Source organism: Oncorhynchus mykiss, chromosome 13 (assembly GCF_057628025.1).
Source record: "Oncorhynchus mykiss isolate SJ-2025 chromosome 13, ASM5762802v1, whole genome shotgun sequence".
In the NCBI taxonomy this organism is placed as follows: Eukaryota; Metazoa; Chordata; class Actinopteri; order Salmoniformes; family Salmonidae; genus Oncorhynchus; species Oncorhynchus mykiss.
In genome coordinates this window covers 52,845,986-52,868,870 of record NC_143034.1, presented here as the reverse complement: position 1 = coordinate 52,868,870, position 22,885 = coordinate 52,845,986, and the positions used below count along the sequence as shown (strand labels likewise).

At 45.5% G+C, this 22,885-nt stretch overlaps 1 protein-coding gene across 50 annotated transcripts in view; it reads left to right on the top strand.

Annotated features, from left to right (window-relative positions):
• Positions 1-22,885, top strand: part of LOC110486474 (nuclear factor 1 X-type-like) — a 174,858-nt gene that overhangs the window by 129,100 nt on the left and 22,873 nt on the right. For 27 of the 50 annotated variants that reach the window (XM_090196674.1, XM_090196650.1, XM_090196667.1 and 24 more), the window contains 5 exons: positions 11,963-12,025; positions 13,413-13,487; positions 13,639-13,759; positions 20,839-20,874; positions 21,447-21,577. In XM_090196674.1, the coding sequence (XP_090052800.1) occupies positions 11,963-12,025; positions 13,413-13,487; positions 13,639-13,759; positions 20,839-20,874; positions 21,447-21,577 (426 nt within the window). The remainder of the gene's footprint in view (positions 1-11,962; positions 12,026-13,412; positions 13,488-13,638; positions 13,760-20,838; positions 20,875-21,446; positions 21,578-22,885) is intronic. The other 23 variants (XM_036941187.2, XM_090196646.1, XM_090196670.1 and 20 more) reach the window with 1 other exon arrangement.

Here is a 22,885-nt window from a genome sequence, read left to right as displayed (position 1 = left end):
CCCTGCCCTGCCCAGCCCTGCCCCGCCCTGCCCTGCCCTGCCCTGCCCAGCCCTGCCCCGCCCTGCCCTGCCCCGCCCAGCCCTGCCCCGCCCTGCCCTGCCCTCTCACTGGTACAGTACTATTTCTCCCTCCTACAAAGGAAAACTATGGTATCCCTCTTTTGTTGTACGAGAGAGGCTCTCCAATCTTTCGTTTACAGCTTTTATTCCCTTCTCTTTCTCTTTGTCTCCATCTCCCTCTTTCTCTCTACAGTTGAAACATGTTAGAACATGTCTGATGAAGTGCTTCAAGAGATGGTGATGATTGATAATGATAATGTTATACGTATTATAGTGTTAGTGGATTGTCATTGATAATCTCTTATTATTGAGGTGATTTTCTGAGACCGATGGAAGCAGGAAGGTATTACAGACTTATCTTGGTTAATAAGTTAATAGATGAATTGATAGATGGAATAAATCTCCAATTATCGGCTTTACAATGAGAGAAGCTGAGTGCTTCCATAAGCTGAATGATATGAACTAAGCCTTGCAGCAGTACTTCATGAGGTCCCATCACTTACTCATTCAGCTATGCATACAGTATACCCACACACAGGCTCCACTCAGTCACCATTGTTGTTATGTCAGCAACATAGCTTATCGAAATCCAACTCAACTTTGGGCCTGTGCTCTCTGGCTGAAACCTGGGACTTGACTGTAACCCCTGTCCCAGCACCATTGGCCCTGATCCTGGGCAACAGCTTCATGTGAGGGCAGTAGGCCTGGGCACCTGTCTGTGTGTGCAGCACTAGGCTAGGTGTCCTGGCTGGCCCACATAGCATTTAACCCTGAAGGAAGTCCAGACAGATTGTTTATTCACCTTATCTGCTGTGCATGAGATAAAGCCAGCATCAACACAGATAGCAGGAGCGTGCGCAACACACACCCTCCCGCTGACTCTGAGCCAATGACCTTGAGGTCGGGTCAGTTAAGGACAGGCAGACAAATGACGGTTGGGCCCATGACACGCAGACAGCTGGTGGTCAGAGGTTGATTCTCTATCGGTGCCCCCATTTGTCTGATTGTTGTTTCTCATGGGCTCATCTGTTTCTCGGTTGGCGCTCAATTTTTTCACAGGAAGATTGATTTCGCTCCCTCCTTCGTGTTTGCTGGGGAAAGCCCTTCATGACAGGGACTTAAGTTCCCTGGATCGGCCTTTGTGTGTGTGTGTGTGTGTGTGTGTGTGTGTGTGTGTGTGTGTGTGTGTGTGTGTGTGTGTGTGTGTGTGTGTGAGTGAGATAAGGGCTGTCACTGGCCTCTCTCCTACAATGAGCTGGCATCGACTTAGGGAAGCTGCACCAAGCTCCCTAATTCAACACACTCATACAAATTGACATAAACCCACACAGTCATACACTGAGCAGGGCAAGAGAGAGGAGAGGAGACACACACATTCACACAAACACACTTTGGCACTCAATATGTAGATAAGCGTACACATACATACAGACGCCTTTGGCATCATCTAGACAGGATGTGGATTTTTACATGTCCATTCATCGCTCTCTAATTCATTAGTCAGAAAGAGCATTTATGCAGCGCACACATTATTTTTACAGGCATTTATGTGTTTGTGTGGAGTTTTACTGCCCTCGTTAAACACGTCCTCCAAGCCCAGATAGATTTGGGAGCATTTATTTGCATAGTGCACAAACCCGAAATAAATCGTTAAATATTTTTGGCCTGGTGTCTCACTGGATTAAACTAAGGCCCACTGGTGTAAATAGTGTGATATAACAGGCTCTTAGAACGTGAATAGAGGGTTATAATCTCATGTTATAACCTACATGGCGTGGTAGACAACCTGGCAGATGACTGCTGTTATGGTATTGTGGTCTCTCTGGCAGAGCTGCACCAAGGAGCCCAACACCTCACCACATACTGTCCCTCTGGCAGAGCTGCACTGTGAGGCCCACATTGTGTTATACAAACATTTTCACAAAGGCAAATAGACGTATGCCCCTGCTGGAAGAGAATGGAATATTCCATTCCAGTACTTTCCTCATGCTTGTTGTTGTTCCTACTGGTAAGACTTTGCCCTGTGCCCGAGGGTAGACTGGCATAAGATGGCGCTGGAACTGCTGGCCAAAAGTTCACAAGTTCACACTCTATATGCTCTCTGTGTGATACCCCCCTGCCAATCCACACACACACACACAGCCTGAGTGGCAGGTCAGTCTCTGTTCTCTCCTTAATTGATAGGCCCAGATCAGAGCACACCACTTCATGCATGTGGCCCCAGACACAGGGTCAGAGTTGGTAGACTGTGACCCTAACACCGGGACTGGCCCTGTCTCCTGGTTGCTGCGTGTGTGTGTTTTCCTCCTCTCCTCTACCCTGCAGAGAGAGTTTTGATCATGGCTGTACTCTCTCTTCCTCTCCTCCCCTCTCTGCTCCCCTCCCCCCACTCTCTGCCAACAAGTCTCTCTTTCTTTCTCATTCCTTTTATTCTCTCTGCTCTCCTCTTTCTTGGCAAGGCCTGGTGTTCCCACAGCTCTCGCGACCCCCCTAGCCCCCTTCTCCTATCTCTCTCTCTCTTTCTCTCTCTCTCTCTCTCTCTCTCCCTCTCTCTCTCTCTCTCTCTCTCTCTCTCTCCTCTCTCTGTCTCACTCTCTCCCTGGCAGAGAGGGACATCACATGACCCTCACTCCCACTAGCAGACCCACACACAGGCTGTGCCCACACACACCACTTCCATGTAAATCACACTTTCTCATGTCTGTCATATAGGCCTGCTGTTTCCCTTCTCAATACGGTCCACAGGGTCACACACTCATACAGTATGTCCATGCAGATTCTGTACACTGTCTATAGGTCTGTGTGTGTCCCCTCCCCCTATCGCTCCTGTTTCACAGAATGCAGTCACATATTTACCTCTCTTAGCAGATTTCTTTAGCATGTGTTCTGTGCCCACTGCCCACTGCCAGTGAGTTACATCTGGTGGCCAAACAGTCATTACACTTGTTAAAGTATATTTTTAGTAGCCTTTTTTTATTTATTTTAATTTTATTTTACCTTTATTTAACCAGGTAGGCTAGTTGAGAACAAGTTCTCATTTGCAACTGCGACCTGGCCAAGATAAAGCAAGCAGTTTGACACATACAACAACACAGAGTTACACATGGAATAAACAAACATACAGTCAATAATACAGTAGAAAAAGTCTATATACAGTATGTGCAAATGAGTTAGGATAAGGGAGGTAAGGCAATAAATAGGCAATGGTAGCAAAGTAATTACAATATAGCAATTAAAGACTGAAATGGTAGATGTGCAGAAGATTAATGTGCAAGTAGAGATACTGGGGTGCAAAGGAGCAAGATAAATAAATAAATACAGTATGGGGATGAGGTAGTTGGATGGGCTATTTACAGATATGTACAGGTGCAGTGCAGGCTATGTACAGGTGCAGTGATCTGTGAGCTGCTCTGACAGCTGGTGCTTAAAGCTAGTGAGGGAGATATGAGTCTTCAGCTTCAGTGACTTTTGCAGTTAGTTCCAGTCACTGGCAGCAGAAAACTGGAAGGAAAGGCAGCCAAAGGAAAAATTGGCTTTGGTGGTGAACAGTGAGATATACCTGCTGTAGTGCATGCTACGGGTGGGTGCTGCTATGGTGACCAGTGAGCTGAGAAAAGGCGGGGCTTTACCTAGCAGAGACTTGTAGATGACCTGGAGCCAGTAGGTTTGGCGACGAGTATGAAGCGAGGGCCAGCCAACGAGAGCGTACAGGTCGCAATGGTGGGTAGTATATGGGGCTTTGGTGACAAAATGGATGGCACTGTGATAGACTGAATCCAATTTGTTGAGTAGAGTGTTGGAGGCTATTTTGTAAATGACATCGCCGAAGTCGAGGATCGGTAGGATGGTCAGTTTTATGAGGGTATGTTTGGATTGGAGATGCTTAATGTGAGTCTGGAAGGAGAGTTTACAGTCTAACCAGACACCTAGGTATTTGTAGTTGTCCACATATTCTAAGTCAGAACCGTCCAGAGTAGTGATGCTGGACAGGCGGGCAGGTGTGGGCAGCGATCGGTTGAAGAGCATGCATTTAGTTTTACTTGCATTTAAGAGCAGTTGGAGGCAACGGAAGGAGAGTTGTATGGCATTGAAGCTCGTCAGGAGGTTAGTAAACACAGTGTCTAAAGAAGGGCCAGAGGTATACAGAATGGTGTCGTCTGCATAGAGGTGGATCAGAGAATCCCCATCAGCAAGAGCAACATCTTTGATGTATACAGAGAAGAGAGTCGGCCCGAGAATTTAACCCTGTGGCATCCCCATAGAGACTGCCAGAGGTTCGGACAACAGGCCCTCCGATTTCACACACTGAACTCTATCAGAGTAGTAGTTGGTGAACCAGGCGAGGCAATCATTTGAGAAACCAAGGCTGTTGAGTCTGCCGATAAGAATGTGGTGATTGACAGAGTCGAAAGCCTTGGCCAGGTCGATGAATACGGCTTCACAGTAATGTCTCTTATCGGTGGCGGTTATGATATCGTTTAGGACCTTGAGCGTGGCTGAGGTGCACCCATGACCAGCTCTGAAACCAGATTGCATAGCAGAGACGGTACGGTGGGATTTGAAATGGTCAGTAATCTGTTTGTTGACTTGGCTTTCAAAGACCTTAGAAAGGCAGGGTAGGATAGATATAGGTCTGTAGCAGTTTGGGTCTAGAGTGTCTCCCCCTTTGAAGAGGGGGATGACCGCGGCAGCTTTTCAATCTTTGGGAATCTCAGACGATACGAAAGAGAGGTAGCCTTATAGTAACAGTATGTGAAATTTCAAAAGGAAACACATGGGATCTCAGAAAGTCAGGGTCATTTGAATCAGCACAGAGGGCTATTTATCTGTCATATCAAATTAAAACCAATACATCAATCAATCAAGTTAAATGGCCTATGCTGCTCTGTGAATTACTGTCACACTGTGTGTCTGGCTCTTTACACCCTGGTTGATCAGCAGAGGGACAGATAAAAGATGAAAGCATCAGAGAGAGAATAGGGAGAGGGGTATACATGGGCAGGACGCCAGCCCCTTTCCTCTACCCTCACCACCCCCCTCTGCACTCTCCCATGGTTGAGTCCCCTTAGGCCCCACTCACCCCCTCTCGCCCCATGGCTCCCCCTGCTCTGTGTGGTGTTGGCACGGTGTGGGTGCAGGCGGCACACAGACGGGCACGCAGATGGGCACCGGGCTACACAGGGCAGCCTCCCCACACCTGCTCCTCATTGGCACAGAGCTGGGGCCGCCATGCAGAGCACACACACAGAGACACACACACAGACGCACGCAAACTCACATGTACTCACTGCTACACTCACTCACGCACACTCACACAATTTACATGCTTATCTCGTATTATACACACATGCTCTGGAGGAAGTATGATGCCTATTTTATACACATTAAGATACAATCTCATAGAAATATTCATGTACAGTAGATATATTTATATTCTTACCAAAACGGATACATTGTACACCCTCGCAATTAATCACACGGCAACATACTGATCTAATACTGAAGTCCAGTAATATATTGGAATCTGTCTACACTGGCTAATGTCTCCTCTGAACCTGGTGCCCTCTTTGCCCCAAGGAGCTTAAACTCAAAGGATCCACCACGGGTGTCCAATGACAATGCCTGCCGAAATATGGGGTGAGAAAGGGGGGATGTGGGGGGGATGGTCAGATGATGATGTATGGTTAGGAAGATAGGAAATGAATAAATAAGTGGGGATTTTTTAAATGTTAAAATAATGTCCAATAAAAGAACTGAGTGAACATCTGTGTGGGATAGCCTGGGGGATTAGGAGGGGTTGGAACATTTTAAGGGCATTAAGGTATGTTTAGCATCATACCGATAAAACTCTTAAGAGAAACCCAATTGGAGAGGCTCTGGGGGCTCTTTATCCAGGGGTGGGTGTGGAGGACTGGGGGATGGGGAGGTTGCGGGGGCTTTCCCATTCTGCTGTGCGGGGAGAGGAGACTGTGTACACACACGCGTAGCCTATGTACTACGTTCATGCACTTGAAACCACATGTGCACGCCCACTATCATGAAGTGAAAAGGACTGCTTCTGGATATCAACATTTTTGGGATATCGACACGATATACAAGCTTGCATGTATACATATTTGGTCAAATACCTTTACTCCACATCCATCTTTTACACTAAAAAAACATATAGATCATATACTGTAAACCTACGTGCTGCTCAAACACATAATCCTGCTACTGGTATGTGTTTACATGGCGATTAAGGAAGTGTGCTCACACCAGGCTAGCAAAGATGTTTAGGTCTCTGGGAGCCATAGCCTAACCTTACGACCCAGACTCCCACTGTGGTATTGACCTATTCTAGCTGTATTTGATGTTCAGATGTAGGGAGTATTGTGTGTGGTGTGTGTACACGATTTACTATACTTTTTTGTACCAGAAGTCCTCACAAGAATAATAAACCAACAAAAAAAATCTAATTTAGGCTTAGTGGTTAGGTTTAGGGTTAGAATTAGATTTCGGGTTATTGTTAGGTTTATGGTTAGGTTTAGGGTTAGAATTAGATTTTGGGTTATTGTTAGGTTTATGGTTAGGTTTAGGGGTTAGGGAAAATAGGATTTTGAATGGGAATCAATTGATGGTCCCCAGAAAGTCCTTACAATTATAGTTAGACATACAGTAGCTCTCTCTCTGTGTGTGTGTGTGTGTGTGTGTGTGTGTGTGTGTGTGTGTGTGTGTGTGTGTGTGTGTGTGTGTGTGTGTTCGTCAGTATGTGTATGCATGCGTGTGTGTGAGGGATTCCAGCCAGGCAGCTCCTCTCGTGTCAGGCCTGAGATATATGGGTCCACCACAGCTGGGTTCCCACATGCGGCCGTAGCCACGCCTGCCCAAACAGTTTACCGTCAATGACAGGGTTAGGGCCAAAACCCTGTGTGATGGTGCTGAGAGAGAGAGAGAGGTTTGTCTAAAGGCCTCTCGCAGGCGTAGGAAGAGGTCCCTATCATTTCACTGTGAATGGAATCATGGCGCTCTATCCTTAAATGACACAACACCCGGGGTGGGAGAGTCTGACTGCAGGCATGGCCCTCGGCCACTGGGAGAACACACGCGAGCTGGCCTCAGATGAGGAGTTGTTGAAAGAGAGAGAGAGAGTGCTGTTTGCCAGCATACTGATTGTTTAGATTCAGACGTACTATCCTGATTTACTCATGGTCGTCTGTTCTGTAGCCTGCAGCTTTGTTGCTCACTGTTGCACTCTATTACAGAGAGCATTATGAGCCTTAATTGTAACACTTACTTGTAGTTAGCATGTTAGCTTTACACTTCACAACAGCATATGACAGTAGCACGTTACTGTTGATATTTATACTTTGCATGCCTCCTCTGTGCAGTGCCATGTCACACCAACCATTCATCAGCCATTCCCAGCCATCACTACACACACACACACACACACACACACACACACACACACACACACACACACACACACACACACACACACACACACACACACACACACACACAAACAAACAATGACAGTGAGCCACATCTGGCCAGCTGTTGTGTGTGTGTGTATGTGTACCTACTTCCTGTCCTCCATCTGTTCATTTTTTCAGTTGAACCGGCCCACTGTGTGGCAGACAGAAGTCGAGGGCAGCCGGGTCAACCTGAGTCTAATCCAGGACTGTACTCCCAGAGAAGGAGAACGAGAGAGGTAGAGAGATGGGCAGGGAGAGGGAGAGATGGGGAGGGAGAGAGGGAGAGAGATGGGCAGGGAGAGATGGGGGGGGGGAGAGAGAGAGAGAAGATATATCTGAGTCCGAGACAGTAACAGCAGTCAGAAACAAAGCAGAGAGAAGAGAAAATAAATACATACAGAGAAAAAGAGATGGAATCCAGGACTGTTATTGTACTTTAGAAGGAGAGAGAGAAAGGGAGAGAGGTGAAGAGAGACAGAAGAGAAGAGACGGAGCTGAGCCCTGGCTCAGAGCACAGTAGCCTGCTGAGAGGCCATCCACACTCCTGTCATCAAGTTTGACTGTGGAACCATTGGCTTTATCTCTGCCATTTGACTCAATGTTGATCTTTCACTGTGCCATGTAAAATCCCCTTCCAGTTGATGCACATTACATTAAAACATGCTGTTTGCTCATGTGTGCCTGTAATGCATAAACAAATGCTCTAAGCCGGGTGGTAAATAGGTAAAAAGTGCCTATTTGTATGTACGAGCGCATTCATTTATGAATATGCGCATGGCAAATGAGTCTATTAGACCTGGCACAGTGAGAGTGTGTTTATCATATATTGTTGCGTGTCTTTATGATGCATCCAAATCACAAGTGTGTTTGATTAGTAATGTAGGCCCATAGAAATCAGAATGAATAGAAGGGCCTTGGAACCCTCTAACCCTGGCAATGTGACTGATAAACTCATGGGTACGCTCGCAATGGCTGCCTGGTATTATGATGCAATCATTTCCATGGTAATATAGAATGGTCTTTCAAATTATGTTAACTGATGTGGCTCATGCAATGTAATGTATTTTTTTGTAATGTCAGTTGAGCTGATTCAACAAATCACAGCACAGATTGATGGGCATACTTCTTGCTTTTATTTCCTGCTTTGCTCCTATGGGTACACTCGCAATGGAGACGCCCTTTCTATTCATTCTACTTCTGTGTGTAGGCCTACGTTCAGTAATAGTAATTTCCTCAGTCTATGGGGTATAGTGTTTTAAATGTATTCAAGTGTTGTAGCCAGAATGTCAGTACACTGAGTGTATAAAACTTTAGGAACACCTTCCTAATATTGAGTTGCACCCACTTTTGCTCTCAGAACAGCCTCAATTTGACAGGGTATGCACTCTACAAGGTGGCGAAAGATGTGCACAGGGATGCTGGCCCATGTTGACTCCAATGCTTCCCACAGTTGTGTCAAGTTGGCTGGATGTCCTTTGGACGGTGGACCATTCTTGATAAACACGGGAAAATGTTGAGTGTGAAAAACCCATCAGCGTTGCAGTTCTTGACACATTCAAACCAGGGTGCCTGGCACCTACTACCATACCCCGTTCAAAGGCACTTAAAACGTTTGTCTTGTCCATTCACCCTCTGAATAGCATTCACACAATCCATGTCTCAAGGCTTAAAAATCCTTCTTTAGCCTGTCTCCTCCCCTTCATCTACACTGATTGAAGTGGGTTTAACAAGTGGCATCGATAAGGGATCATAGCTTTCACCTGGATTCACCTTGTCAGTCCTAATGTTTTGTACACTTAGTGTATATGTACTGTATGATGTGGAGACTTAGTGACAAATGTATGTGTATGTGTGTATGAATGTGATGGGAGTGAGTCTGTTAATGTGTATGTACTGTATGTCTGTTTAATAGAGTGTGTGTGATGCATTATCTCTCCAGGATGTGTACAGGGGCCCTTGGGGCGACTGTGTGCTGTAGATAAGGGTGAGCAGTGTATGGCTGCTGTGTGTGTAACCCTTGGAATGGTGTCGTGGTGGCAGTGGTTCTCCTCCCAGCCTGTTGGCTTGTAGAGCAGCAGCACTAATAATGGACAGCCTCTCCATTGTCAGAGCATCTCCTCTCTGTTTGATGAGCTCTCCCCTGTTCATCCCTTCATCATCCTTCCTTTGTTCGCCTCCAACACACTCAGATCCAGCACCAGGAAACTAGCACTGCTAATGTGTCATGCAGTAGGGTTGGAGGTTCATATACTGTAGGCTACAGTAGACAGCAGCTATTAGAATTTAACGGATGCTGTTAACACTCCACCAGACCACCAGGGGGCCTCCGTTAGATTAGACTGGTGATCTAACAGTGGTCTGATTTAAGGACAGTTTTTCCTGACATGACAAGGAAAAACTCTTAACTATAGACCATAACAAGGACCCAGGGTTTTCCCTGGCCAGGTGAGTAGTCAGGAAACCCCCTGGCCCCAGTCTGATTGGGTGTATGGTCCCCGGGGGGCCCGCAGGTGTCGAGCTGCATTGATCACAGCTGGTATGTCTGGGGAGAATAATTGAGGCAGAACTGGGCTGTCAGGTTCTATCAGAGTCAGTGTGACTGCTGTAACAGCTCACCCTCTCACTAACCACCTGAATGGAGGGGTATCCCTACTGTTGTTATGATGACCCAGACTCTTTAAAAACATTTTAAAAAAAAATTGAACTGTGTCAAAAAAATTCGATAATATATAGGTTCAAGCATATTAAGATGTTTTTACATAGTGGGAGTATGCCCAAATTAGGTTGTATTACTTTCAAAATGAAGGGCCTCAACAGACTTAGATGGTCCCCTTATACACCATCCGACAGTTGAAATGTTGGCTTGCACTCGAGTTCACCTTATTTACCTCTCACAGGAATGTAACAATGGTCTCTGTCTGGATGTGTTCCTTATGTTTCCTCCTATTTTCCGTGATGATTTGTCAGCGCGGCTCTGCTGCAGTCGTCCAGTCTAGCTTTTCATTTAGCAGCTTGCAGAGGTTCAGCAGCACGGCAAACAATGACTGGAGACAAACGGTGGTTTTGGTGGTTTTATTTTCACTCCATCTGCAGTGTATATCCTCTGTAGATCTTTTATCTTCCATACCACTGGGTCTGTATGAGAGTGTGTGTGCTAGCGAGTGTGGGTGCACCATCAACTAGCAGGAATGTATTGGTACCGCCAAAGCTAAGATGGCTGCCAAATGCTAAAATGGGTGCCAGGATTCCACAGAGCGACAGCGTGAGTGAGGGAGAAGCAGAGAGAGTAGAGAAAAAGAGCGAGAGACTGAGACTCCATTCAGAGAGAGGGAAAAAGAGACTCCTTTTAGACCAGTGATATGGCGATTCTGTCCTTTTGTTTTGGTTTTCTCGTGTTTGGCGGTGGGGTGAATGATGCGGCAGGACTAGCCTCCCCAAGACGAGGATGCTGAGGGGCTTAGATGAAGCGGAGGGAGGGAGGGGCCTAGTAGTAGGGGTAATGGGGATACTTGGCCCACACTGCCTTAAACCCTACAGTGCTGTGGGGGTAATTGGCTTGAATGGTATATATGATCCAACCATAAAGCTCTTCAAGGTTGCATTACGCAGCAGAGAAAGAATGGCACTAAGCGGGGCCAAACCAAACTAGCACAGGCCTCTCTGTGCACAGTCGTTAAGGTAAAGAGCTGAGTGAGACGCAGTCCCAATGACGCCTCGCGGACCCGGGCTTCACATTTACACTCCTCAGCTTACACTAGTCATCAGTGTGGAGGGAGAGAGAGGCTGCAAGCTGGGGTTACATGGGAACTTCACCTGCCACACTGTGCCAACAGCCTGCAGTCAAACAGGACTCCCTGTGTGTGTGTGTGTGTGTGTGTGTGTGTGTGTGTGTGTGTGTGTGTGTGTGTGTGTGTGTGTGTGTGTGTGTGTGTGTGTGTGTGTGTGTGTGTGTGTGTGTGTTCACTGTGGCTCCCTGGGATTGAGAGAGAGGGATGCTGAAGAAGAGAGTGGGGAGAGTAAGGGAGAGAGAGAAAAAAAGAGAAAAGGAAGGAGTGCTAGAGATACAATGGGGCAAGAAATGTCACAAACACACAGTTGTTTCATCTCTCAAACTGGAACACCAAACCATTCCTCTTTGATACTTGATGCTCTCTGGAGAGAGTATTAGTAGTGATTCCTCTACTGTGAATGGCTCTGGAAAGTAAAGTCTTTGGTGTTTGATTTGCCATTTCATGACTCTAATGTTAAACCTTTAATCTAAGACCCAATTCTGCCTCTGGAAAGAAGGGGTTTTAAAATACCTTCCAAAGTGTTCCTATGCTGTCCTCCGCCCACTGCCCCCTCACCTTGGGTACCGTCCAGGCATCTGTCTCCTGCCTAACCTCCACCTCTCTCCACCATCTCTCTCTCTGTTTCTCTCTCTCTCTGTCTCTCTTCCACAGAATCCGGACAATCAGACAGCTCAAACCAGCAAGGAGACACAGACATCAAGCCACCGCCCAATGGTGAGTTCACAGTGTGAACATATACACTGTCATTTATACATGCAGATGCATGTTTAAACACTTTCACACACACACACCCACACACACACACACACACACCCACACACACACACAGGCCAGTATAGAGTGTTATTGTGTGTCCCAGTGGAGTTGGGCTTGGGTATATTATAGTAAGGCAAGCTGATGTTGCTGGGCCTGGCTGTGAGTGTGGCACCCCACTCATAAATCACCCTGACGTTATTGGAAGATGGGAACCACATGGCCGTGCTGCCGACTGGAGCTCTGACCTCATACAGCCGGCCCCGCTGCGGTTAACCCAGGCTGAGGCAGGCTGAGGAGAGGGTGTGTAGTAGGAGCACCACTAACCATGGAGATCCTGGACATCCTACACTCTTAGAAAAAAGGTGCTATTTAGAACCTTAAATGGTTCTTCGGCTGTCCCCATAGCAGAACCCCTTGAAGAACATTTTTTGGTTGCAGGTACAACCCTTATGGTACCAGGTAGAACCCTTTCTACAGAGGGTTCTACTGTACATGGAACTCAAAAAGGTTCTAACTGGTACCAATACACAATATGGGTGTATACACATTCCTTTACACCCAGCCAGGGACCTATAGACTGAGTGGACACTATAAACTCTACACCATACACTACAGCACTGTTTCTTAGTCATTCATGCTCCCGGGGAGCCAACGGGGGCACATTTTGACCTAGCACTACACACCTGATTCCACTAACTGAAGGTTTGATGATGAGTTGATTAGTGGAATCAGGTTTGTAGTGCTAGTTCCCCAGGAGCAGGAAACACTACACTATAGCCTTAGATAGAGAGACTTGGTCACTATATCCACTGCCAGGGCCTGCATACACTAGGGCTCTTAGAAAACTTAAACACACAAATACAATCCAAAATCTATAGCAGTAATGACATCATACACGTTGCAACAAGCTCTGACATACTGGATGCCCACTGGACACCATGTAAACAGTGTGTGTGTGTGTGCATGGTGTGTATACAGCTTACACAGGGCACAATCTGTGGAGCACATTTAAGGCCTCCTGCTGGACAGTGTTTTGACATGCTTGACTTGAAGCAGTCATGACGTGAGTACCTGTCCATAGGGCTTCTGATAAGTGCGTGATACGTCCAACCAAAGCCATTTCCTATCGTATAGAAAACACATGCTAGTGCCTTATCTGTTTTTCTATGCCTGGCTTTTTCAGCTCCCTGTGTGTGTGTGTGTGTGTGTGTGTGTGTGTGTGTGTGTGTGTGTGTGTGTGTGTGTGTGTGTGTGTGTGTGTGTGTGTGTGTGTGTGTGTGTGTGTGTGTGTGTGTGTCCTAGCGTCTTCTCATCATCTTCATTGCTCTCATCTCTGTTTTCCCAGGGCACTTGAGTTTCCAGGACTGCTTTGTGACTTCAGGGGTGTGGAACGTGGCTGAGCTGGTCCGAGTGTCACAGAGTGAGTCACTGCCTCTCCTCTCTGTCACTGTCACTCTCACTACACACTCACCAGTACACACAAACCTCAAGGTTCTCACATGCATTTTCCTACTATACTCTCTGTTTAAAGAGTTGTGTAAGAGTCACATATATCTGTGTGTGTGCCTCAGCTCCAGTGGCCACAGCGTCCGGCCCCAACTTCTCCCTGGCCGACCTGGAGAGTCCCGGCTACTACAATATCAACCAGGTGGCCCTGGGACGCCGCTCCATCACCTCCACCCCCTCCACCAGGTACACACACACATTACCTGATTATTTTGTAGCCTACTAATACTAGCTTCTGTACGCTTCATTCTATGCTGTCTAACCTTTGTGAATGCTTTCCTCACTCTGCTATGATTGCGTGATGGGACCTTTCTTCTCCTTCCTCTATCTCCTCTCTTCATCTGGTGTTTTTTCCACCTATCCGTCAAACTGTCTGTCTGTGTTTTTTCTGTCTCTTTTTTCCCCCTTTGCTCACTCTCTCTCCTTCTATCCCTCTCTCCTTCCATCGCTCCCTCTCCTTTTACCTCTCTCCCTCTCCTTTTACCTCTCTCTCCTTCTATTTCTCTCTCTCCTTCTCTCTGTCTCACTGTTTCTCTCTCTCTCCTTTTACCTCTCTCTTCTTCTATTTCTCTCTCTCCTTCTCTGTCTCACTGTTTCTCTCTCTCTCCTTTTACCTCTCTCTCCTTCTATTTCTCTCTCTCCTTCTATCTCTCTGTCTCACTGTTTCTATCTCTCTCCTTTTACCTCTCTCTCCTTCTATTTCTCTCTCTCATTCTCTCTGTCTCACTGTTTCTCTCTCTCTCATTTTACCTCTCTCTCCTTCTATTTCTCTCTCTCCTTCTCTGTCTCACTGTTTCTCTTTCTCTCCTTTTACCTCTCTCTCCTTCTATTTCTCTCTCTCCTTCTATCTCTCTGTCTCACTGTTTCTCTCTCTCTCCTTTTACCTCTCTCTCCTTCTATTTCTCTCTCTCCTTCTCTCTGTCTCACTGTTTCTCTCTCTCTCCTTTTACCTCTCTCTCCTTCTATTTCTCTCTCTCCTTCTCTCTGTCTCACTGTTTCTCTCTCTCTCCTTTTACCTCTCTCTCCTTCTATTTCTCTCTCTCCTTCTATCTCTCTGTCTCACTGTTTCTCTCTCTCTCCTTTTACCTCTCTCTCCTTCTATTTCTCTCTCTCCTTCTATCTCTCTGTCTCACTGTTTCTCTCTCCTTTTACCTCTCTCTTCTTCTATTTCTCTCTCTCCTTCTCTCTGTCTCACTGTTTCTCTCTCTCTCCTTTTACCCCTCTCTCCTTCTATTTCTCTCTCTCCTTCTCTGTCTCACTGTTTATCTCTCTCTCCTATTTCTCTCTCTCCTTCTCTCTGTCTCACTGTTTCTCTCTCTCTCCTTCTCTCTGTCTCACTGTTTCTCTCTCTCTCCTTTTACCTCTCTCTTCTTCTATTTCTCTCTCTCCTTCTCTGTCTCACTGTTTCTCTCTCTCTCCTTTTACCTCTCTCTCCTTCTATTTCTCTCTCTCCTTCTATCTCTCTGTCTCACTGTTTCTATCTCTCTCCTTTTACCTCTCTCTCCTTCTATTTCTCTCTCTCATTCTCTCTGTCTCACTGTTTCTCTCTCTCTCATTTTACCTCTCTCTCCTTCTATTTCTCTCTCTCCTTCTCTGTCTCACTGTTTCTCTCTCTCTCCTTTTACCTCTCTCTCCTTCTATTTCTCTCTCTCCTTCTATCTCTCTGTCTCACTGTTTCTCTCTCTCTCCTTTTACCTCTCTCTCCTTCTATTTCTCTCTCTCCTTCTCTCTGTCTCACTGTTTCTCTCTCTCTCCTTTTACCTCTCTCTCCTTCTATTTCTCTCTCTCCTTCTCTCTGTCTCACTGTTTCTCTCTCTCTCCTTTTACCTCTCTCTCCTTCTATTTCTCTCTCTCCTTCTATCTCTCTGTCTCACTGTTTCTCTCTCTCTCCTTTTACCTCTCTCTCCTTCTATTTCTCTCTCTCCTTCTCTCTGTCTCACTGTTTCTCTCTCTCTCCTTTTACCTCTCTCTCCTTCTATTTCTCTCTCTCCTTCTCTCTGTCTCACTGTTTCTCTCTCTCTCCTTTTACCTCTCTCTCCTTCTATTTCTCTCTCTCCTTCTATCTCTCTTTCTCACTGTTTCTCTCTCTCTCCTTTTACCTCTCTCTCCTTCTATTTCTCTCTCTCCTTCTCTCTGTCTCACTGTTTCTCTCTCTCTCCTTTTACCTCTCTCTCCTTCTATTTCTCTCTCTCCTTCTCTCTGTCTCACTGTTTCTCTCTCTCTCCTTTTACCTCTCTCTCCTTCTATTTCTCTCTCTCCTTCTCTCTGTCTCACTGTTTCTCTCTCTCTCCTTTTACCTCTCTCTTCTTCTATTTCTCTCTCTCCTTCTCTGTCTCACTGTTTCTCTCTCTCTCCTTTTACCTCTCTCTCCTTCTATTTCTCTCTCTCCTTCTATCTCTCTGTCTCACTGTTTCTATCTCTCTCCTTTTACCTCTCTCTCCTTCTATTTCTCTCTCTCATTCTCTCTGTCTCACTGTTTCTCTCTCTCTCATTTTACCTCTCTCTCCTTCTATTTCTCTCTCTCCTTCTCTGTCTCACTGTTTCTCTCTCTCTCCTTTTACCTCTCTCTCCTTCTATTTCTCTCTCTCCTTCTATCTCTCTGTCTCACTGTTTCTCTCTCTCTCCTTTTACCTCTCTCTTCTTCTATTTCTCTCTCTCCTTCTCTGTCTCACTGTTTCTCTCTCTCTCCTTTTACCTCTCTCTCCTTCTATTTCTCTCTCTCCTTCTATCTCTCTGTCTCACTGTTTCTATCTCTCTCCTTTTACCTCTCTCTCCTTCTATTTCTCTCTCTCATTCTCTCTGTCTCACTGTTTCTCTCTCTCTCATTTTACCTCTCTCTCCTTCTATTTCTCTCTCTCCTTCTCTGTCTCACTGTTTCTCTCTCTCTCCTTTTACCTCTCTCTCCTTCTATTTCTCTCTCTCCTTCTATCTCTCTGTCTCACTGTTTCTCTCTCTCTCCTTTTACCTCTCTCTTCTTCTATTTCTCTCTCTCCTTCTCTGTCTCACTGTTTCTCTCTCTCTCCTTTTACCTCTCTCTCCTTCTATTTCTCTCTCTCCTTCTATCTCTCTGTCTCACTGTTTCTATCTCTCTCCTTTTACCTCTCTCTCCTTCTATTTCTCTCTCTCATTCTCTCTGTCTCACTGTTTCTCTCTCTCTCCTTTTACCTCTCTCTCCTTCTATTTCTCTCTCTCCTTCTATCTCTCTGTCTCACTGTTTCTCTCTCTCTCCTTTTACCTCTCTCTCCTTCTATTTCTCTCTCTCCTTCTCTCTGTCTCACTGTTTCTCTCTCTCTCCTTTTACCTCTCTCTCCTTCTATTTCTCTCTCTCCTTCTCTCTGTCTCACTGTTTCTCTCTCTCTCCTTTTACCTCTCTCTCCTTCTATTTCTCTCTCTCCTTCTATCTCTCTGTCTCACTGTTTCTCTCTCTCTCCTTTTACCTCTCTCTCCTTCTATTTCTCTCTCTCCTTCTCTCTGTCTCACTGTTTCTCTCTCTCTCCTTTTACCTCTCTCTCCTTCTATTTCTCTCTCTCCTTCTCTCTGTCTCACTGTTTCTCTCTCTCTCCTTTTACCTCTCTCTCCTTCTATTTCTCTCTCTCCTTCTATCTCTCTGTCTCACTGTTTCTCTCTCTCTCTCCTTTTACCTCTCTCTCCTTCTATTTCTCTCTCTCCTTCTCTCTGTCTCACTGTTTCTCTCTCTCTCCTTTTACCTCTCTCTCCTTCTATTTCTCTCTCTCCTTCTCTCTGTCTCACTGTTTCTCTCTCTCTCCTTTTACCTCTCTCTCCTTCTATTTCTCTCTCTCCTTCTCTCTGTCTCACTGTTTCTCTCTCTCTCCTTTTACCTCTCTCTTCTTCTATTTCTCTCTCTCCTTCTCTGTCTCACTGTTTCTCTCTCTCTCCTTTTACCTCTCTCTCCTTCTATTTCTCTCTCTCCTTCTATCTCTCTGTCTCACTGTTTCTATCTCTCTCCTTTTACCTCTCTCTCCTTCTATTTCTCTCTCTCATTCTCTCTGTCTCACTGTTTCTCTCTCTCTCATTTTACCTCTCTCTCCTTCTATTTCTCTCTCTCCTTCTCTGTCTCACTGTTTCTCTCTCTCTCCTTTTACCTCTCTCTCCTTCTATTTCTCTCTCTCCTTCTATCTCTCTGTCTCACTGTTTCTCTCTCTCTCCTTTTACCTCTCTCTCCTTCTATTTATCTCTCTCCTCTCTGTCTCACTGTTTCTCTCTCTCTCCTTTTACCTCTCTCTCCTTCTATTTCTCTCTCTCCTTCTCTCTGTCTCACTGTTTCTCTCTCTCTCCTTTTACCTCTCTCTCCTTCTATTTCTCTCTCTCCTTCTATCTCTCTGTCTCACTGTTTCTCTCTCTCTCCTTTTACCTCTCTCTCCTTCTATTTCTCTCTCTCCTTCTCTCTGTCTCACTGTTTCTCTCTCTCTCCTTTTACCTCTCTCTCCTTCTATTTCTCTCTCTCCTTCTCTCTGTCTCACTGTTTCTCTCTCTCTCCTTTTACCTCTCTCTCCTTCTATTTCTCTCTCTCCTTCTATCTCTCTTTCTCACTGTTTCTCTCTCTCTCCTTTTACCTCTCTCTCCTTCTATTTCTCTCTCTCCTTCTCTCTGTCTCACTGTTTCTCTCTCTCTCCTTTTACCTCTCTCTCCTTCTATTTCTCTCTCTCCTTCTCTCTGTCTCACTGTTTCTCTCTCTCTCCTTTTACCTCTCTCTCCTTCTATTTCTCTCTCTCCTTCTATCTCTCTGTCTCACTGTTTCTCTCTCTCTCTCCTTTTACCTCTCTCTCCTTCTATTTCTCTCTCTCCTTCTCTCTGTCTCACTGTTTCTCTCTCTCTCCTTTTACCTCTCTCTCCTTCTATTTCTCTCTCTCATTCTCTCTGTCTCACTGTTTCTCTCTCTCTCCTTTTACCTCTCTCTCCTTCTATTTCTCTCTCTCCTTCTATCTCTCTGTCTCACTGTTTCTCTCTCTCTCCTTTTACCTCTCTCTCCTTCTATTTCTCTCTCTCATTCTCTCTGTCTCACTGTTTCTCTCTCTCTCCTTTTACCTCTCTCTCCTTCTATTTCTCTCTCTCCTTCTCTGTCTCACTGTTTCTCTCTCTCTCCTTTTACCTCTCTCTCCTTCTATTTCTCTCTCTCCTTCTATCTCTCTGTCTCACTGTTTCTCTCTCTCTCCTTTTACCTCTCTCTCCTTCTATTTCTCTCTCTCCTTCTCTCTGTCTCACTGTTTCTCTCTCTCTCCTTTTACCTCTCTCTCCTTCTATTTCTCTCTCTCCTTCTCTCTGTCTCACTGTTTCTCTCTCTCTCCTTTTACCTCTCTCTCCTTCTATTTCTCTCTCTCCTTCTATCTCTCTGTCTCACTGTTTCTCTCTCTCTCCTTTTACCTCTCTCTCCTTCTATTTCTCTCTCTCCTTCTCTCTGTCTCACTGTTTCTCTCTCTCTCCTTTTACCTCTCTCTCCTTCTATTTCTCTCTCTCCTTCTATCTCTCTGTCTCACTGTTTCTCTCTCTCTCTCCTTTTACCTCTCTCTCCTTCTATTTCTCTCTCTCCTTCTCTCTGTCTCACTGTTTCTCTCTCTCTCCTTTTACCTCTCTCTCCTTCTATTTCTCTCTCTCCTTCTCTCTGTCTCACTGTTTCTCTCTCTCTCCTTTTACCTCTCTCTCCTTCTATTTCTCTCTCTCCTTCTATCTCTCTGTCTCACTGTTTCTCTCTCTCTCCTTTTACCTCTCTCTCCTTCTATTTCTCTCTCTCATTCTCTCTGTCTCACTGTTTCTCTCTCTCTCCTTTTACCTCTCTCTCCTTCTATTTCTCTCTCTCCTTCTCTGTCTCACTGTTTCTCTCTCTCTCCTTTTACCTCTCTCTCCTTCTATTTCTCTCTCTCCTTCTATCTCTCTGTCTCACTGTTTCTCTCTCTCTCCTTTTACCTCTCTCTCCTTCTATTTCTCTCTCTCCTTCTCTCTGTCTCACTGTTTCTCTCTCTCTCCTTTTACCTCTCTCTCCTTCTATTTCTCTCTCTCCTTCTCTCTGTCTCACTGTTTCTCTCTCTCTCCTTTTACCTCTCTCTCCTTCTATTTCTCTCTCTCCTTCTATCTCTCTGTCTCACTGTTTCTCTCTCTCTCCTTTTACCTCTCTCTCCTTCTATTTCTCTCTCTCATTCTCTCTGTCTCACTGTTTCTCTCTCTCTCCTTTTACCTCTCTCTCCTTCTATTTCTCTCTCTCCTTCTCTGTCTCACTGTTTCTCTCTCTCTCCTTTTACCTCTCTCTCCTTCTATTTCTCTCTCTCCTTCTATCTCTCTGTCTCACTGTTTCTCTCTCTCTCCTTTTACCTCTCTCTCCTTCTATTTCTCTCTCTCCTTCTCTCTGTCTCACTGTTTCTCTCTCTCTCCTTTTACCTCTCTCTCCTTCTATTTCTCTCTCTCCTTCTCTCTGTCTCACTGTTTCTCTCTCTCTCCTTTTACCTCTCTCTCCTTCTATTTCTCTCTCTCCTTCTCTCTGTCTCACTGTTTCTCTCTCTCTCCTTTTACCTCTCTCTCCTTTTACCTCTCTCTCCTTCTCTCTGTCTCACTGTTTCTCTCTCTCTCCTTTTACCTCTCTCTCCTTCTATTTCTCTCTCTCCTTCTATCTCTCTGTCTCACTGTTTCTCTCTCCTTTTACCTCTCTCTTCTTCTATTTCTCTCTCTCCTTCTTTCTGTCTCACTGTTTCTCTCTCTCTCCTTTTACCTCTCTCTCCTTCTATTTCTCTCTCTCCTTCTCTCTGTCTCACTGTTTCTCTCTCTCTCCTTTTACCTCTCTCTCCTTCTATTTCTCTCTCTCCTTCTATCTCTCTGTCTCACTGTTTCTATCTCTCTCCTTTTACCTCTCTCTCCTTCTATTTCTCTCTCTCCTTCTCTCTGTCTCACTGTTTCTCTCTCTCTCCTTTTACCTCTCTCTCCTTCTATTTCTCTCTCTCCTTCTATCTCTCTGTCTCACTGTTTCTATCTCTCTCCTTTTACCTCTCTCTCCTTCTATTTCTCTCTCTCCTTCTCTCTGTCTCACTGTTTCTATCTCTCTCCTTTTACCTCTCTCCTTCTATTTCTCTCTCTCCTTCTCTGTCTCACTGTTTATCTCTCTCTCCTATTTCTCTCTCTCCTTCTCTCTGTCTCACTGTTTCTCTCTCTCTCCTTCTCTCTGTCTCACTGTTTCTCTCTCTCTCCTTTTACCTCTCTCTCCTTCTATTTCTCTCTCTCCTTCTCTCTGTCTCACTGTTTCTCTCTCTCTCACGCTGCAGGACTGAAATGGAGCTTTATGCAAGTCTCCCACGGAGGTAGTTATATTCACTCCACTATATTTCCCATGACACTACTTTAATATAGACACATTCAGCCAGACGGACAGCCAAAAACATATACAATTCTTTATTTGGATCCACTTATGAAACATTGTGCATTTAAGGACCTATGTTTTTACAGGTCTCGTATGGACTTGAATCCAAGGAACACTCTCACTCACTGTACACACACTTACGCTCTACAATACTTTAGTCTAAGCCAGGGGTAGGCAACTCTGTTCTTGGAGTGCCACAGGTACTGCAGGATTGTGTTCCAACTAGGCACCAAACCTGACCAACTGAGCTAATTGATCAGTTCAGGGATTGCCTAAATTCAACACACCTGGTCTTCCAGGTGGGTTAAATGAAAAGCAGGACCCCGGTCTAGGTACACAGTCTAATCTGAGGGACTGGCCACGTGGCCACGTGGCCATGTTCAGACAAGGGATGGTGAATAAAGCCGCTACCTGCACTTAACCTGTCTCTCAGCAGACTGTACTTTGTCTCCCAAGTAAGTAATATTCCTGCCTCTACACCCATTAAGTCCCTTTCTCTCTCCCTCTCTCCAGCTCCAACAAGCGCAAGTCCATTGACGACAGTGAGATGGAGAGCCCGGTGGACGATGTCTTCTACTCGGGCCGCTCCCCTGCGGCCGGCAGCAGCTCCCAGTCCAGTGGCTGGCCCAACGATGTGGACGCAGGTTAGATACCCCCATAACCCCCCCACCCCATCTAACACCCCCTGCTGTGTTTTATGGTAGTGTATCCCTCTACTGTCTGTCAAACCTGTTTTCTTCCCTCCCCCTCCTCCTCTCCTTCCCTCCCCCTCCTCCTCCTATCCACCTGCTCTGTAGGCCTGTGTTTACACCTTTTCTAAATACTTTCAGTGTGCTCTGCAGTAGTATGTAGTGGTATACCAGTGTGTCTGGTGCTCGGCTCTGTGCTCTGTAAAAAAAAAAGTATTAGATTCAGGCTCCTAGATTGTATTTTATTTTTGTTACCTTTTATTTAACCAGGCAAGTCAATTAAGAACAAATTGTTATTTACAATGACGGCCAACAAGAGGCAAAAGACCTCAAGTGGACGTCACGTTCTGTGGTTAGAGGTTCTTTGACTGGGTGATGTGTGTGTGATATGTGAGTCACAGAGCCTGGTGACAGACTTGACTTTTTTTTTATTATTATTTTATTTGACCTTTATTTAACTAGGCAGGTCAGTTAAGAACAAATTCTTATTTACAATGATGGCCTACCCCGGCCAAACCTGGACGACGCCGGGCCAATTGTGTGCCGCCCTATGGGACTCCCAATCACTGCCGGTTGTGATACAGTCTAGACTCAAGCCTCTATGAAAAGCTTTGTATTAAAGATATAATGTGGATAACTTTCGGCATAATATTTTCCAAGAAAATATCTCTACAAAATCCTCCCCCTTTCTTGAAATCTCAAATCCTCTCAAAGTTGTGACTCTACACAGACTCCCATAGACTCTCTACCCTCTAAGCTGCACCCTCCAAACCTCCCTGTCTCCTTATGGTTTTACCCTCCAACCCCTCTGTTGTGTGTTCAGCATCACAGCACAGCATCAACACTCCCTCCCAGGTGCCTGTATCCATCACCTCATATTCAACCTGAATAATGGTCCCTTTAGTATAGTTGACATCTTCAATCAATTATCAGTTCAATTCTATAATAGATCATGTTCATGAATTAATGTAAGGTATGCATCCCTTTCCATCCCCAGCCCTCACAGAAGCCTCCTATTCTTTTGGTGGCCATTGGGAAAGGTGGAGGGAGAGCAGTGAATGTATTTGTAAAATGTGTCTGCTTTAATGTGGCCTCTATATGGACGCAGTTCATTTACAAACACGTTATAACAACATAATATTCCTAATTGTGCCACTGTTCTTATTTCATTACATGTTGATCATTCTGTACTTAGCTCTCATGTCATCAACTGAGTGGATTGTGGTTAACGTTCCACCCTGCTAATTCCCCCTCCTCCGTTGT